This window comes from Apium graveolens, chromosome 4 (genome assembly GCF_009905375.1).
Source record: "Apium graveolens cultivar Ventura chromosome 4, ASM990537v1, whole genome shotgun sequence".
Classification (NCBI taxonomy): Eukaryota; Viridiplantae; Streptophyta; class Magnoliopsida; order Apiales; family Apiaceae; genus Apium; species Apium graveolens.
Window position 1 is genome coordinate 118,475,225 of NC_133650.1, and position 19,810 is coordinate 118,495,034.

General features: G+C 33.2%; 1 protein-coding gene across 1 annotated transcript; it reads left to right on the forward strand.

Moving 5' to 3' along the window:
- Positions 1-1,400: 1,400 nt before the first annotated feature.
- Positions 1,401-2,833, forward strand: LOC141718910 (uncharacterized). Its single transcript, XM_074521283.1, has 3 exons — positions 1,401-1,593; positions 1,678-1,957; positions 2,236-2,833. Exons 1-3 carry the CDS (start codon positions 1,401-1,403, stop codon positions 2,831-2,833), a joined length of 1,071 nt encoding a protein of 356 aa, XP_074377384.1.
- The last annotated feature ends 16,977 nt before the right edge of the window (positions 2,834-19,810 follow it).

Here is a 19,810-nt window from a genome sequence, read left to right on the forward strand (position 1 = left end):
TCTTACCTTATTTTGATATGTAGGAAGCTTAGGAATTAATTGGAGTATTTTTCCGTGGCTTGAAGTTGAGGTTTGAATTTTGATTTCTCCTTTCTTCTTGCTTGAGCCAAATGGTGCTAGATGAGAGAGAAGATGGAATTTTTTTGTGTTGCTTGCTATTTTATTCTTGTATAAGTGATGAAATCTTTAGTATATATTCCCAGAATATGAAAATCTCATCCAATCTACGCTAGCTTGGCTATTTTCAAAGCTATATTGCTAGCTTAGGTACTTCCATTACTATTCACTCTACTAATTGCTAGCTAGGTTACTATGCTCATTAGGTTGGTTACTATTTAGTTCCTAATTCTTGGTTACTTCCTTACTAGTTAGTTTTCATGTTTTGCATGGCTTGATACGATTTATTTATTCGATTACGTATTCGCTTGGTCACTTATTCATTTTCGTAAGAAACCTTCGTAAGCGGTTCGCGGGGTAAATCCTTTCTTATATGTCTTTTACGCTTTGACGCCTTGTACTTGGGTTTGAATTGTAGGATTTTAGATTCGTATTTATATTGTGATTCTCGTATTCCTCGATGGTTCGTAGATACGATCATTTTATAAAGTTTATTTTCATCAAAAGGTAACGGCATTTATATACATTTATTTGGTAAGTATAATCACGATATTGACTCGGAAACTAAATTTCCCATGCATAAAATAGTGTGGGCTAAAACGTTTTCCCTTATTGTCAGGGTTACTATTCATCAAACATTTTACAAAGTCTCAAAAATTCGAGTTATTACAATAGACATATACATATATTTATATTAATATATAAATAAGAGTAAAGATTATTATTATGTAAATAATAATAATTAGGCTCCAAAGTATACAATTTATATATGACAATATATATACTCCTTGAAAGAAAAAGAAAAGGATTTAGAAAAAAAGAACAAGAACACTAACTAGCCTCTCTTTTTCTCTCTCCCAAATATACATACGTATATATTAATTTTTTGGGAGAATTGAGGTGTGGTCGATGTTGAGCTTTGTTGGCCTATGACGGATTGCTCTGTTGTTGTTTTATCCTAGAAGTGAATTCGCGGTATCTCAACACAACATATGTGGGGCGAATATCTCTTCAAGAACAGTCGTGACTTTTACAAGATTCCGCGATCCAGCTGTTATACAATATTAAAGCTACAGTATAGTTTTCTTTCTTGTTATTATTTAATATTGTTGTTTCTAATTATAAAATTCATTTGACCTTCATGATTTATTTTGTTAATGGTTTTAATTGCCTTTTCTTGAATTTTAATTTGACTTGAATATAATTGCCCTACTGTTGCTTTTATAAAATTTTCCAACAATCTTGAGAAAATACATTATATTATATTAATCGTATAATTCAAGATGGTGAACGAAAATGTGATTACTCTTAGTGGTCAACCTTTTGCTGGTACTGGTGGTACTGTACCCACCATTGATTGGACTATGTATCATTTTCCACAGCCCATTGATCTCTCGGGTATGCCTGACAAGTACAGTGGGGGTTCTAGTTTTTCTAGGTGGCAGAAAAAGATGATATTGTGGTTAACGGTTAAGGGTCTGTGGTCTGTAGTGCAGTGTAAACCACATGTTATTGATCAAGGTAAAACTGAGACTATAACAGCTTATGCTATATAGGCAGATAAAGATAGAGTGGCGAGGCCTGCTATTCTTGCAGCCTTATCGAACACTCTATTTGATGTTTATTCATCAGATGTCTATAATGCTAAGTTGTTATGGAAAACGCTTGATCAGATACATAATACTGACTCACATGGTTTGGAAAAGTATTATGTGTCTAAGTTCCTTGACTTCAAGCTAGTGGACTCTAAGTCAATGACTGAGCAGGTGCACGAATTTGAGATGAGTGACCATGCTTTGAAGGAGTCCAATATGGATCTTCCTGAAAAGTTTCAGGTGATGTCAGTGATTAAAAAACTTCCTAAGTCTTGGGAAGAGTTTGCTATTTCCTGAAGAGAGATATCACTTAGATTAATCTGATGTTGGATATCTCTGTGCAAGAGCAGCACAAGTCTAAATAGGGATATATGATGTTGGTTGAAAGTGGAAGTGCGAAGGTAAACATAGTGACAGCTGGTCAGAAATGAAAGCTAGCTAGTAAGAAAAGTAACAGTAAACCTGACAATAAAAAGAACAAGTCTAAGAAACCAAAGACAAACAAACCATGTTGGTCTTGTAGATATGCGGGTCATTGGAGTAAGGCCTGTCCTAAAAAGAAAAAGAAGAAATCGGATGTGGCGGCTCAGGAAAATACTATGCTTGAGGATGGAACCATTATTGTGCCTATGGATAATATGGTCATTGGTGAAGCACATGCTTCTGTAACTAATGACGAGTATGTTACCTATAAGCATGTACTATTATCGACTTATCTATCTAACGAGTGGTTGATTGATACTGGAGCTAATGTGCACATTTGTGCTGACAAAACTCTATTTGTATCTTATCAACTGGCTCATGGAAGGACAGTGACGATGGGGAACGCTAGTGCTGCACAAGTGCTAGGAATAGGAAATGTGAATTTAAAATTTGCTTATGGGCGTGTTCTATCCATGACTAGAGTGCGTCATGTTCCTGACATTAGTAGAAATATTATTAACGGATCTTATTTAGTTAAATATGATTTTGAACTTTCTTTGAAGTGTAATATTGTTATTATTACTCATACTAGTGTATTCTTTGGAAAAGGTTATTTGTCAGATGGTTTATTTTTAATTAATGTTGAACATGTGATTAATGGTTTAGTTAATAAAATTATTGATTCTTCGGTTAATTGAGCTGAATCATCTGATTTGTGGCACTCTCGTTTTGGTCATTTAAATTTTGGTGCTCTAAAGAATATGATGAATTTAAAGTTAATCCCAAAGCATGCCATTGATAAGAAATCTAAGTGTCAAGTATGTGTCCCTTCCAAATCAATAAGAAAACCTTTTCCTAATATTGTATGAGATTCTGAAATATTGGATTTAGTTCATACTAGCATATGTGAATTTAATGGCTTATTGACTAAAGATAATAAATGATATTTGATTATCTTTATTGATAATTGTAGTAGATACTGTTATGTTTATATGCTTAGACATAAGGATGAAGTACTTGATAAGTTCATTATGTATAAGAATGAAGCTTAAAATCAAACTGGTAAAGTACTTAAATATTTGAGATCCGATACAAGTGGTGAGTATATGAGTACTTTATTTGATGAATTTTGCAAAAGCAATGGTATAGTTCATGAGAATACTCCACCATACATACCTGAGTCTAATGGAGTGGCAGAACGAAAGAATAGAACCTTTTCTGATATGATCAACCTTATGCTTATTAACTCCGGGTTGCCTAAGTACATGTGGGTAGAGGCTATGAATATGTCTTGCCATATTCTGAATAGAGCCCCTTTGAAACATATGAAAAAGACCCCTTATGAGTTATGGAAAAATAAGAAAACTAGTTTGAAATATCTTCGAGTATGGGGGTGCCTTGTAAAGGTACTTGTCCCTTAACACAAGAGGAAGAAACTAGGACCGAAGACTGTTGATACTATCTTTCTAGGTTTTGGTAAATTCACAACTGCTATGAGATTTTTAGTAATAAAATAGGATATTGATGGTATTGTGGTGAATACTATAGTTGAATTTTGTGATACAACCTTCTTTGAGGAAGTATTTTCTATGAAGGAAGGTATTTCTCAAAGTGTTTCTAATCATGATCCCACTCGCACATCGAGTTCCATTCCTGGTCATGTGGAAAGGATGACAAATCTGGGGGTGGATCCTGCTAGTAGCTCTACTCCCATCGAAGTAGAGGAACTAGAAGGAGTAAGTGCGCAAAAGTTGTTAAGTACTTTGGAAGTTATTTTATCACTTATAATATCGAGGATGAAACTTTAACTTTCTTCCAGGCCATGGATTCTTCGAAGTCAAGGCACTGAAATGGTGATGTAAAAAGTGAGATATACACTATTATTTCTAACATTGATAAGCTTCCGACAAGGGAGCTGAGGTGGAGTGAGATGATGAATAAGAGTTGGTACGGATATATGTAACATTGTAAATATCAACTTGTGGAATATAGATTTGAAAATGATAAAGCGATATTGGAAGTTGTGAAGCCAGTAGCGCCTCATAGAAAATGAGAGAGGGCGAGAGAGGGCGAGAGAGAGAGAGAGAGAGATAGAGTTCTTTTAAATCTAAAATAAGCGGTTGTGATTGAACTTAATTGTAAACTATATGTGGCTCAGATTAATCTCAGTTCCTATATAAAGATGTGTTCATATTTAAGTACATGCATGTGTGTGTATATATATATAAGCTTTTGTTCAAATAAGAACCCTTATTATTGTGAGATATGAGATCTAATCTCATCCACATATTTATTATTAGTATGTTCAATCATAGTCACACACTATATATTTTAAGTTTTATTTTTAATTTTTACCAACCCCACCCCTGCACTCTCCTCTTCCCCGTGACTTCTTTCCTCCGGCCCACATCGCTCTCTCTCTCTCTCCCTATCTCTCTCTCTCTCCCTCTCTCTCTCCCCCCTCCCTCCTCCGTCCCACCACCGCCACGAACCGCCTAAATTCCCGAGTCAACTAAAACTCTGTCATCATTTAACCCATGTTTAGTCCTTACTTTGTCATTCTTCGTATTTTAATTAAGTGGAGATTTTTTCGGTAATTGAGCCTAATTTATTATACCTGACACAAATATGTGGTGATTTTTTCACTTTTGATTGATATGTGTTCACTTTTCGGTGATTTAGGGTTGTAGTTAGTGATTTTTTTGTAGTGGTGGTGTTGTGGTTATTTAAATATGTTGCTTAATAATTAAATTTGGTGATTATCGTTATGATTTTGGTGGTCGGAGCAGATTGTTGATGTTTGTTCAGCAAGAAAAACAGTCCATTTTCCCTTTTTTAGTTTTAGTTTTACCTCAATTCTCTTTAACCCTGTCCTCACCCCCTGTTAATATTTGAATTCTCTTTCTCACTTTTGTATTCTCATTGCAATTATAATTTAAATCTTGAACTACAAAAAATAACCAATATGCATATCATTTTTTAAAAATTAAAATTAATTTATTATTTTGTTTTTATAAATTAAAATTAATTTTGATATAATTTATATATTAATTAATTAAAAAGTTTAATGATGTTGTTAAATAATTAATTATGTTAGTTTATTATAATGCTAATATATTATATTATTACAAATATAAATAAATTTGACTATTTTGTGATTCCGAATCTAAACCAAACAAGTAAAATAATTTAGGGTTATTCATTTTCTTTCACCTCCTTTCCCTTTATTCAGTTTACCACCCCAACTAATAACAAGTAATATCCAAAGCAAAAGAACTCTTAACAAGTATTCCTCAATTTTTCAATTTGACGCTTTAACTTCCGGAGACATTTCAATGTGTGTTGACAGGGTACCGGGTAATTAAACATATAATGTGTAAAATTTTATTTTTAGGAATTAAAATAGACAAAAAATATTTTAATTAACAAGAAGAAAATTTTAAATTATATTTCTAAAGGGTTTCTTCAAAAATACACATTTTCCAAAAAATATTATTAAAAATACTGTTAGATATTGAGTACAACACGGAGGGGGGGTGAGTGTATTTTCTTGATTTTTAGCCCTTTTAAAAACTTGTTTGGATATGGTGAACAAAGCAGTTTATGATTGTAGAGATATAGTGTTGACAGAATTAAAACAACAAACACGATATTTCAAAACTCACTTAATTTGTATTAATTAAGTTTGTCTTGATACAAAATCCGTGTTCTTAAAAATATAAGAACTCAACTTCTTTCTTGAGAGAGTACAAGAAAATTTAGATATGTTTTTGTTACCTCTGAAAACAAAGGACTAGTGTTTACATTATAGATTAGTAAATAGAGGTTTACACAACATGCAATAAGATGTACTGAGCCATTTTCTAAGCTATCTCCGAATCTTTCTATTTTTGGCTTAATAAATCTTTGTAAATCTTATAGGCCTGTGACCATCCTTTGTCAGTTAAGATTGACCCTTGATCTTGCACTCTTCAAGCTGCTTTTGTAAACTTTCCAATCTAAGTGAATAGATCATTTGTTGATTGATAATCTTGAATCTTTAACTTGTCTATATTACTGTATTTGAGGTTCATATCAAGATCTCCAGTTTGTTCTATAGAGAAGTGACATCTCGATAAGTAAAATGATTTATCGAGATCTCTGAGTTCTGTATAATTGTATTTTACTTGTCGAGGTCTCTGAGTTCTCTATACGTGTACTTGACTTCTCGATGTCTCTGAGATCTCTATATGCATTTTGACTTGTCGATATCTCTGAGAACTCTAATAAGAAATTGACTTGCCGATATACCCAATTTTCACATCTTCATTTGATTTGTCGATATCTCTGAGTTCTCTACATGCAGAAATAACTTGTCGATATCTCCAATTTTCACATCTTCATTTGACTTGTCGATATCTCTAAGACTTCTCTATAAGTCATTCTGGACTTCTCGATAAGTCATTCTGGACTTCTCGATAAGTCATTCTGGAGTTCTTGAATGACTTCTCTATATAACTTGATATGTGACTTGTCGATATCTTGACTTGGAATATTTTTAATAAAATAGATTTATTCAACTCCAAGCTTCTACATCTTTTCTATGAGGCATGATCTTTGCTTGTTCTTCTTCCAGAGTTTATTCTTAGGCTTGACACTGTTTATAAAAAAATTACACCAGTTTAATCTTGTAATCTTTTTAGAGACTCAAGAAATACAATACATAATACAGATTTAGATTATCATACAACTAAATCTCATGGTTGTCAATGTGACTTAGTCTTGTTATTATACAGGCATGTCTTACACAACAATCTCCCCCAATTTGTGAGAAGATTGCTTATCACAAATTCATGCATGATAACAAGACTAACCCTAAGTTAAAGATAATTATATAAAATTTGAAAGATTGGCAAATACAACTTTATACATTTGAAGATTACATAAGTTCCACAGTTACAGCCATCAAGTGAATTTCTCATAGCCTGGTTTCTTTCTAATGAGGTCATTTAGGTTTACTAGCACCTGGAGTTCTTCTATTATTTCAGTCCTTCATAGAGCATCTACTAGCTTGAGCCAACTCTGAATCTTGAGAATCTGCCAACTTGTATGTTCGGAGAATGTCCATCTTTTGATATTCTACTCAACCCCCTTGCCTTGAGTTTATTTGACCTCTGCTCAAACATCTCTATCTCTTTAGCATATTTTCTATCTCTTTCCTCCTTTTCAGCCTTCAATCTTGCATATGTTTCATCTCTTATTCTCAACCTTTCTGATATCACAGCCTTCCACATTCTTGTACTTGAATCCTTATCCATCATCAAGCTAATTACCCTCTTCAATTTTGTGGTTGAAAAAGTTTCCATTATTGTTCTGCTAAGCAAATTAAAGGTTCCATCTTGGTAGTAGATTCTGACTTCTGCTAGTGATATAACCCAAACTTTGACAATTTCTTCAGCTTGTTATTGGAAAAAGTCACCATCTGTGATGCACATATTTAAAGGTAGAAAGTCAGTTTGATTGAAACTGTTCCAGATGTCCCCAACATGAGCTTGCATTTTGTTTGGTTTTCTTCCAACAGTCTTGAAGTGAGTTATGGTTGGAGGCTTGAATGAAGGTAGGTTTGTGATTTTCTCTAATGAGATATGGCTTGATTTAATTGGTATCTTGAGTAGGGTGTTTGCAGTTTGTTTATACAAGTATTTTGGCTTTTGAGGTAGATTTGGATGAGATAGTGTTTGGCTAGGCTTGATGGTTTGAGTTTGTGAGATTTGAATTTGTAGGACATTTTTCTTGACACCTTCTTCTCCACCCTTTCTCCTCCTTCTGCTATCTTCTCCCCTTTTCTTTTAATCTCTATTATTTTCTTCTACTTTGTTGCAAATTGCTTTAGAAGACTGACTTGGATTTGAGCCAGAAGGTATTTTCTCATCATTCTTCTGCTCATTATCATCCTTGTCATCTGTTTTGTTGAATTAAGTAGTTGGCAACATGGTCTCAGCATTCTGTAGGTATCTTCCCATCATCTTGATCATCACCTCATCTTCAGTTATTTTGTTCTTTTTCCTCTTTAGGTCAGTTTTCAGTGTCATAATCAATCTTGTATTAACCCTTACACAGTTTTTGGGAACTATGAAGTATCTGCACTATTTGGTTTGTGGATAGATGTAGGCCACCCCTTGCTTGGATATAGATAGGCTTCACGAAAAGCACATATCTGAGATTTCTTGAGTTCATTAAGAAATTGGGTTTCCTATAAGATTACTGGATTAACTCTATCAATTAGACATCTGTCCAAACCACAATCATTGACATTGGGCACTATCATTTTCTCCAAAAAGTTGTTAACCTTTATCATCGCCACTCTTAGAAAATTGATGTTGTTGGCCAAGGCTTTCTTGTAAGTGATGTATTTGTTGTGAAGAGAGACTCTTAGCACAGTCAATAACTCATTGAAGTGCTTATCTTGACAGGGTCCTACTGCAGTTTTTTGGAGTCTGTCTTTACTGACATCTTGAGAAATTTTGATTTGTGTATAGCTTTGGGCAGAGTGATATGCATATTTTCCAGCTTCCTTCGACTGTGTAGATTTTCCATCTTCCTTGGATTGTTGAATTCTAGCTTCTATATCCCCTTAGTCTTGGTAGCAGGCAGGAGTAGTGGAGTTGGAATTTCTGGCCTCATAGCTTCAGGTAGAGCAGGTAATGGAACATTCAAGGCACCCATAATAGCTCCCAATGGAATATAATTTTGCATTTGGAGATGTTTGTGAGAGTCTACTAGGGTCCTGATGTCATTTTGTTGACTCTGTACCAGAGTAGTAAGAGCCGTGACCAGAGCTGTGAGTGAGTCATTGGAGGCTTCCAGATTGGAGACTTGTTGTTAAAGAGATTGGATTTGGATGTTTGTGGATGTGGAGATTGGTTGTTATGAGATTGATGAGGCAGAAGCACCAAATATGGCTTGAACAGATTGCTTGATCCCCTTCATCAATAATGTTGAGGGTTCATATCTAGCTTGATGTAGTTGATCCAATTTGACCCTTGTGTCATTGTTATTTGTGATTTGATTTTGGAAAACTTAATGCAGAGCCAGAATGGATTATTTTAAGTTCTTGATGCTCTGTTCCATGCTAGTGACATCAAACCTTGTCATCTGGTCAGAAAATTTATTGAACTGTTTTTTTATTTCTACTTGAGTTGGCACAAGATCATCCAATTTTTCTTTGACCAATCTCCTGATTCTGTCTTGATGACTATTCAGAGTATGTTGTAGTGCTTTACCAATGAGGTGAAAAGTTTTGAGTTGTGCCTTGTAGACTTCTGTAATAGCATCATAAACTTTCTGTGAGTTGAGAGTTTTGGAATTGCTTCCTAGGATAGTGATATACTCTCCTCTAAACCTAACTAAAACCTCATCCATTTCCAAACTGAAATATTTATCTAACCAAACATCCACATTCACATCCTGATCATCTTCATTTACGGTCTTCTGTTGCTATTTTTCAACATCTTCTTTGTTGGACAACAAGATTGTCTAATAATTCTGATCGGACATATCGGTTGTAAGTAACTGTTTGGTAATGTTGGCAAGGCCAGAGAGTTGATCCACAAGGAGGTCATTCATTGAAATTGGCTGAGCTTGAGCATCCTGCAACCACTGTGAGATGAGGTGTGAGGGTTGGAGGTAGATGGTATATCTGTTTGGTTTGAGTTGGAGGGTTGAGAAGTGATAGGTAGCCCTGTGATTGGAATCACAGTTGAACTCACAGTAGAGACTGTAGTTGTGACAGTGTGTTGTTCCCCAAAAATGGGAACATCCATTTGAATTGGAGGGGATTTGTCATTGTTACTGTCATGTACCATGGCCTCAAACCCTTGTTCTTCTTACAAAGAATTGGCACCTGAATGTGCATGACTTGTCTCCCCAATGACTGGATCATTAAAAATGGACTCCTAGCTTCAATTGCTAAAGCAATTTCAGCCAGGGTTTTGAGGGGAGTTTTTCCTACATGAGCAACCTCTAATTGAATTGGAGAGGATTTTGATAGCTCCCCCTCAGGAGTACTACCCTCAAACCTTTCAATCTGTGAAGATTGATTTGCATATGAAGGTGCATTTGGTACTACCATAGGATCTTCAGTAAAAACTGATGAAATCCCTGTATTTTTGTTGGTTTCATCAAGGTCTACCCCAACTTGTACCCTTTCACCAACTGAATGTGGTTTCTGGGTGGTGTGCACAGTTTTTTGAACTGTGTCACATGATTTTGGTGAGACTTTAGAAGTGGGTTCAAGTGTCTCATTATATGAAGAAGAAATTTGGGAGATAAGAGTAGTGATTTGAGAATTGAGTGTTGGTATCTCCCCTGAATAGATGAGGGGGCTTCAAATGATGTGCTCTCATTGTGTGTGCCATCCTTATTCTTTCTTTTATAGACTAGTGTTTACTTTATAGACTAGTAAACACAGGTTTACACAACATGTAATAAGATGTACTACGCCTTTTTCTAAGCTATCTCGGAATCTTTCTATTTTGGCTTAATAAATCTTTGCAAATCTTGTAGGTCTGTGACCATCCTTTGTCAGTTAATCTTGACCTCTGATCTTGCACTCTTCAAGCTGCTTTTGTAGACTTTCCAATCTAAGTGAATAGATCATTTGTTGATTGATAATCTTGAATCTTTAACTTGTCTATATTACTGTATTTGAGGTTCATATCGAGATCTCCAGTTTGTTCTATAGATAAGTGACATCTCGATCAGTATAATGACTTATCGAGATCTCTGAGTTCTCTATAAATGTATTTGACTTGTCGAGGTCTCTGAGTTTTCTATACGTGTACTTGACTTGTCAAGGCCTCTAGATCTCGACATGTAGAAATGACTTGTCAATGTCTCCGAGATCTCTATATGCATTTTAACTTGTCGATATCTCTGAGAACTCTAATAAGAAATTGACTTGTCGATATCTCTCTGAGAACTCTAATAAGAAATTGACTTGTCGATATCTCCAATCTTCACATCTTCATTTGACTTGTCGATATCTCCGAGTTCTCTACATGCAAAAATAGCTTGTCGATATCTCCAATTTTCACATCTTCATTTGATTTGTCGATATCTCTGAGACTTCTCTATAAAACATTTTGGACTTCTCGATAAGTCATTCTGGAGTTCCCGAATGACTTCTCTATATAACTTAATCTGTGACTTGTCGATATCTTGACTTAGAACATTTTTCATGAAACAGATTTATTCAACTCCAAACTTCTACATCTTTTCTCTGAGACATGATATTTGCTTGATCTTCTTTCAAAGTTTATTCTTAGGCTTGAGACTGCTTACAGAAAAATACATCAATCTAATCTTCTAACATTTTTATAGACTCAAGAAATACAATACATAATACAGATTTAGATTATCATACAATCAAATCTCAGGGTTGTTAATGTGATTTAGTTTTGTTATTGTACAAGCATGTCTTGCACAATAAATACGATTTAAAAAATAATAATTTTCAGAAATACGATTTTTTAAGTTTCCTTTTCAAAAATACGATTTGTAACTTTTAATTTATTTTTTAAAGTTAATTTTAACCTTGATTTGGTTGCAAATTTAAAACGCAACTAATGTGACATTAAAATCAATATTTTAAAATTTTAAAATTAAGTTGTATAATATGTTGTAGAAGTTCCAAAACGTATTTTTTTGAAAATAAAACTTAAAAATCTATATTTTTTAAAATCATTTTAAAAGTGATAATATTTTTGTAAATAAGTTTAAGTTATAGATATTTTAATTTTTTTTAATTTCTAACTACTGGGTGAAACTATAAGCAAATGTGTGTGAAAGTCAAAACGTTAAATAAAAATATAGATGGAGTAATAAGATGAGTATTGAAATATAAAAGTCAACCCAAATGAATTTGATTGAGCCTTTTGAATAAGTACTCGGATATGAGGGAAAAACGAGTTTTTAAATTTAACTTAAAAATAATTAAATACAGTATATTTCAAAAAATATTTTAAAATATGACTATTTGTGAAACAATTTTCAAAAATACAAATTTTTAAGTTTTGATTTTAAAATACGATTTGCAATTTCTGTTATCTGAAACACAACTTTTAATTATTTTTTTAAAATTGATTTTAAGGTTGAATATATTACAAACTCAAAAGACAACTAATGCAACCTTAAAATTAACATTTTTTAAATTCTAAATAAAAATTACTGAACAAGTTACAGAATTTACAAATCGTATATTTGAAAATGAAATTTAAAAATTTATATTTTTAAAAATAAGTTTAAAAATAAAAGTATTTTGAAAATAAGTTAAAAAATATAGGTATTTTGAAAAATCTTCCTTTTGATTTTTATAAAATTGGAAAAACTAACCGAAAGCACACATGTGTTTAATGAAAAATAGCTGAAAATACAAATAAATATAAAAAATGTAAACATCACAATTAGAGATGTACAAAAAGACTGAGCCCGAAAATCTGGTTCGGCCTGATCCGGTCAAAACCCGGTCAAATTCGGCCCGGTCAAAGCCCGCCCGGGCTTAGGGCCTCAACAGGCCCTATATTTTTGGGCAAAGCCCGGCCCGGTTAAAAGCCCGGGTTTCTGCCCGACCCGGTCTTTGGCCCGACCCGATTAAAAGCCCAAAAAAATCCGGTTAAAATTTGATTATTCTAATATATTTTCTTATATATTTATGAATTTACATTTACCATAAATAAATATAATACTTTAAACACATATATATTTACATATTCGTGATTAATAATATTCTTTATTATTTTATTGGAGGATTAATGAAAGAAGATATAGTAAGTACAGGATATATATTTGGATAATATTGATAAAACGTAGCATTCAATAAATATGTTTAATTTTTGACAAACTTAAATATTTTCATAAATATTTCATGCAAACTGATACATTTTTACAAAGATCTAGTTGCTAACATATGTAGTCTTCAGAATCTCTAATAAAACTCGATCCGATTTAAATTAGAAAAAAGCTCGATCCGATCCGATACTGCCCGAAAAAAAGCCCGATAAGACCTGCCTCGAAGACCCAAACGGGCTCTGAAATTTTCGAAAAACCGGATCCGGTCCAGTCTGGTTAAAATCAAAGTTCAAAAAATCCGAACCGATCAAAGGTCGGGGTTTAAGGGTCAAAATCCGACGTGATAGGCCTTTTATGCATCTTTTATCGCAATCTTCGTTGAATTGAGATATATGCACCATATTATTAAAGTCATTTTACCAACACGAACAACATCAATGTCACAAAAGCATTAAGCACAATAAAATTCCCCAAACAAAGTGCGTAAACCTCGACCGCTCAAAATACGATAACAATATTACTACCTTTTTCTCATAACCTCCCTCTTTCGAGTGGTTTCCATAAAATCCCCACCATTCCAATAATAGAAGTGGGACGAGGCTACGTTTCATTACATTGTTTACTTCATGTGGAAAAATAGTACCTTAATGTGGGCCCCCCTCTCTTCCCCCTCTCTTTCCCCTCTCTCTCACATCACTAATTCACTCTCTCTCATAAATTACAGCAATGCCCACCATTCACCTGTCTATCCCAAGTTCCCAACCCAAACCAACCTTCTCTGCTTCTCGGTTCGCTGGACGTACCTATACAGGTCACAGGTCGCTCAGAAATTCAGATATATTAACGTGTATATATACAAACACACGTAGATGTATGGAGTTGAGACAAACTCATGCAGTGTTCAGCACTTAAAAAGATTATATTTTCTACTTGTTCACTGAACACATGTGAAACTAAACTAAAACGAAAATGAGCTCACCCATTTAAATGTAATTTACTTGTATTAATATATTCAAAGTCTATCTATTCATTTAGTAAATGAGTAATGTTAAGGAACACAAAACATTATAAAAATATGTTATCAAATGGCGTGTCATGCTTATATGATAATATAAAATAATTTAATTGATGTTATTGATACAAATACAACAAGGTTCAGTTTCATTTAACAAATAAGTATCTACACATGATAATTTATAATAATTTTGAAAATTAATTTTATACCCCTTATCTTTTCTGATTAAATACATAAAACTAACTCAACACCTCACATTATTCTCAAACTAACTCCGCGGGATGTCACGGTTGGAACACTGTTAAAAGATACGATCGTAAAAGTAGGAAATTAAATTTAGTTAATTATATTTTTAAAATCAAAATATTTGATCGATTTTTCGAGTACTCGTCTTATCCGAGTACTCAACCCAGTACTCTCTTAAATCCAGATCGGTTAATCTCCGATTTTCAAATAATTGGCTGAATTGACCGATTTTCAAATAATTGGCCGAATTGACCGATTTTAAAATACTGGTCGTGAGATGTGTGAGGTGACGGAATCATGACAAAAAATTAATTTAAATATATGTTGTTACTGATATTACTTATGTATGTTGTCTAATCGATCGGTATATGTACTATATTATTATAAACAAAATATTATTTTTTTTAATCGGTTGGTTAACACCTTTCTAAAATATTTGTTTTCACCTTCCAAATTAAAGTTAAAACAAAAATAATGTATTTAAATATATTAAATCAGGTATATAATATAATTACAAATTCTTTGAACTATAATTCAACTTAACTTCTAATTGCCCTCAACTTCTTTTTCATCGGAAATCAAATACTTCCAAACTTAATTTTAATAATTCATATTTTATTATTAGAAAATAATTCATATTTTTAATTCATATTTTAAATCCATCAGTATCACCATACAGTGAAACATGGTTTCATTTGATGGGTTGATTAACACTTTCCTAAAACATTTGTTTTCACCTTCCAAAATAAAATTAAAACAAAAATAATTTATTTAAATATATTAAATCAGGTATCCAATATAATTACAATTTTTTTGAATAAAATTCAATTTAACTTCTAATTAACCTCAACTTCTTTCTCATCTTTTGCACATGGAATCAAATACTTCCAATAATTATAATAATTCATATTTTAATATTTGAAAATAATTCATATTTTTAATTCATATTTTAAATCCATCAGTATCACCATACATGCAAAAAATTAACTTCTTTAATTTCAATGATACCTAATTATTGTTTTTATAATTTATTTTTATATAATAAGCAAATTACAAATATTATAATTAGCCCGTACATCGGATTATAGAATAGTATAAAAATATTTGAAAAAAATGTTAAAAAATATAAGATTTAGTATAATCATTCTCCTGACACCTTATGGTTATGCAAAAATCGGTTACTCAACTTATATGTGTTTCCTTCATTCCTGATTTCATTTCGGGGAACTTATTTTATCTATGTGAAGTGAATGCAACAGAGGGTTTTAAAACTAAATTCAACCGCATTAAAAGATGAATATATTAATTGGAATAGAGGAGTTAAAACATAGACTTTAACCTCGATGTCATATCAACAATTTAAATTTTATGTATTTATTATTACACTTTTAGGTAAACATTCACTACAAAAAAAACGGGTAAATATAACCGGAAAAAATCGGTTGTATTTAGTTAAATTCGACCGTTTTCGGTTGTATTTAGCTAAATACAACCGGTTTTTCGGCCGGTCGAAAATGTTCGAGTAATATTTAGCAGACCGGTTATATTTATACTAAATACGACCGCTTAAATACGACCGATTAAATACAACCGGCTAAATACGACCGGTTAAATACAACTGTTCCCGGTCGAATTTAAATTTGCCAAATTTTGCTTTAAATTTCAAATTTTCATTTGAATTTAAAAAAATCCCGCATAAAAAATCATGAAAATTTAAAAATCCCGCCTGAAATGCTTAATTCGACTGCATATGCTTGTTTATTAAATTCAACCACTTTCGGTGAAAAAATAATTTCTACTGGAAATATACAATTTCAACTGTTTTTGGTCAATAATTATATTGAACTGGTTTCGGTCGAATTAACATAACAAAAATCCAAAAAAAAAATCCTGCTGTAAACCACCTCTAAAGAAAAAGCCAGATATTTTTCGTTCCAAACATCACAAAATAATAAAGAGAAACATTTAAAACAGTTGGCTTAAAACCATAAACTAATTAGTTTTAGTCATGTCCAGCTAGTTTCGTCATCGTTAAACAACTAGAAAGTTTGATGACCATTAGTTACATGCCCGAGGAACTTAACAAAAGAGCTACATAGCTTTACAAAAGAGGAGCGGATATTCTAAAACCCAAAAGGTTCTGCAGTTCATGAAAAGCTGAGCAAATATTACCATATTATCGAGCTAATATACCAAAGCCTACATCAACGGGTAGTAACGTGCATCAAGGTCTTCATCTTCATCTTCATTTCCTCCTGGTACTTCATCCCCATTGTCGTCCGGCTCAGCCATCATAGTTTCCTACGTAAATATACCTGACTTGTTAGTAACTACAATTTCCACATATTAGCAATATTCAGCATTAACACATATACTAGTTCTATTCACGACATAAACTACACTAAAATGCAAGTACACTAAAAAGATTAACAATCCATTAATCAAAAGATTAACACTCCAACTGATATGACCATTTTATTCCGATCTTTTCAAATTCAAATGTTGCATTAGACGGCAACTTTAATAAATCATTGGAACTAAAATACCACATAGATATATTTGAGGCATAACCATCTGGAAGTTTTAATGAGACAATCCACTTGAACAACTTATGAATTTGTTCCTTGGAAAGTGTGTATGATGCATGTGGTTCAGTACCATCACCTCGAATCCACAACTCTCGGTGTACACCTAAATCCTGACAATCTTTTCTTGACTTTGTATTATCTTTGGTCTTCTTTGCATCAGCAAGAATTGTGTAGAAAATATTGTCAAAGACATTCTTTTCTGTGTGCATAATGTCAATATTATGACGAAGGTTGAGTGTCTCCCAATATGGAAGCTCAAAAAATGGAGAAAAATGAGTCCAATTATGCTTCACCCCATAATCTCTCGGTTTTTTCTTATGTGACTTTCCCGGAGGGGGAAACTGTATCTGCTCACACATCACCTTTGCACGGCCCCCTGAATGTCGAGTACAAACTGATCGTGTCTCTACACTTCCAAACTTAGTACTCCTTCTTAGGGGATCATCCGGCTCCAAAAAATATCGAGCAGTGGCATAAAAACTTGTTTTGCCACCATATTTGAGTTGTTTACCTTTTACTTCTCCCATGCAAACTGGACATGATAACTTACCTTTGGTGGACCACCCGCTAAGCATGGCAAGTCCAGGAAAGTCACTAATCGTCCATAAAAGGGCCGCCTTCATGATAAAATTTGTACGAGTGAACATGTCATATGTTTCAACCCCGGTATTCCACAGCACTTTCAATTCATCAATCAAAGGCCTAAGATAAACTTGCAAGTCTTTTGTTGGATCTGTCGGCCCAGGAATAAGAAGAGGCATGAACATATATGGAGCCTTTGTACACATAGACGGAGGAAGGTTGTACACAACAACCACCACAGGCCATACCGTATACTCCTTCGCGTGCTTGTCGCGAAATGGGTCAAATCCATCTGTAGAGAGCCCGAGTCTTACATTTCGAATCTCTTTTGAAAATCTTTGAAATCTCCGATCAAATTATTTCCATTCATCTCCATCCGCTGGGTGACTTAATTCACCTTCGATTGCAATTCTATCGTGGTGCCATCTCATACATTTTGCAGTAGTCTCGGCCATGAATAGACGCTGCAATCTCATAGTAATAGGAAAGTAACGCAAGATTTTTCGCGGAATCTTCTATTTTTTTGGATCTTTCTGCTTCTGGTATCTGTCTCCATTGCATATATCACACTTTGTCTTGTCACTATGTTCCTTGTAAAATAACATGCAATCATTTTCGTAAGCATCAATTTTCTCATACTCTATATGCAATCCTTTAATCATCTTTCGCATGGTGTAGTACTTCTCGGGCAATTTATGATCATCAGGCAATACTAATCCAATGAGATGAAGCAAGTCATCAAAACCATTATTGCTGCAGTTATGCTTATTTTTCCACTCAAGCAACTTCATTGAGAACTCTAATATTGTAAAATTGACATTGTTTGGATAGATTGGTTCAGAAGCGGTGTTCACCATCTTGTAAAATGCTTTTACTGTTTCGTTTGGTTCTTCCTCAGAATTCTCGCAATCTTCAAAATCATCATAATTACCATCATGAGCATCATACATGTCATCATCTCTGTATCTAGAACTCGTTCCAACCTCGACTTGTGACATATCTTTCTCCCCATGACAATCTCATCTAGTATACAATTGCATGATACCATGTCGATACAAATCAATTTTCACGGTACTAGGCTTCTTAAAGTACTTATTTCTACAATCTTGGCACGAACATCTTATAAGACCATTATCTTCTTTTTCACTATGTTCTATAGCAAATTTAATGAAATCATCCACACCGGCTTTATATTCTTCCGTTAAATATTTAGACTCATTAAATCGGCTACGAGTAATCCAACAACGATCAGGTGTCATCTACAAATACGCACATATACGTAATTATTAACCACTAACAATATCAACATATTACACTAGACATTATGCTATTAATAAAAGATAATTACTTAATATTGATCAACAAATTAACATATACAAAAGGTATGCAATTATACAAAAATAATTATATACAAAATTAGTAAAAGACAATTACTTAATTTTGATCAACAAATTTAACATATACAAAAGTATGAAATTATACAACAAACAATGATATACAAAATTTATAAAATACAAAAAGAAATGAAAATTAATAATTTTACTTACTTGATCATTAAGGATGATTACATGAATGCAAAATGGGTGGAAGAAAGGTGAAAAATGAGAGAAGAGGGAGAATTGCGGCCGTTGGAAAGCACAAGCAGTAGGGTTGCTAAAGTGGATATGCTAAATTCAACTGTTTTTAGTTGAAATAAGAAGCGGCTAAATTCAACTAGAAACGGTTGTATTTGCTAAATTCAACCGTTTTTAGTTAAAATAGGAAGATGCTAAATTCAACTGGAAATGGCCGTATTTTTTATTTCAACTAAAACCGGTCGAATTTAACTTTCCACCAAAACCGGTTGTATTTATAAATACAACCGCCTGCGGTTGAATACATGAAAACAACCGAAAACAATTGAACTTATTTAAAAACCTTCAAAAATTAATTATAATACATGGGATAAATATTTTAAAATAATTATTTTACTTTTCAGATTTTTTTTAAGAAAATAATTTCAATTTTTTTAGCTACCAATTTGGCGCTAATAATCCCCCCCTCTGAAAATTCAAACAAGAAGAGAGGGAAAAAAAGTCCCGCCATTTCCAAATGCTAAATACAACGAATTCTGGTTGTATTTAGGAGTGCCAAACAATCCAAATGGCGTGATCCTTCCCTCCAATTTTTTGGCGGGGCTAAATTTAACGAAACACGGTAGTATTTAGGCGCGTCGACTATTTTCAACGGGTTGTGGTTGTATTTGATGGCGGTTGTATTTACGCGGTACTATTTATTTCTAAATACGACCGCGTAAATACAACCGAATTTAAATATAACCGTTGACAGTTATATTTAGCCGCGCCTTTAATTATAACTAGATACAGTTGGATTTAGTTCTGGTTGTATTTACGCAGTTGCATTTAACCTCATTTTCT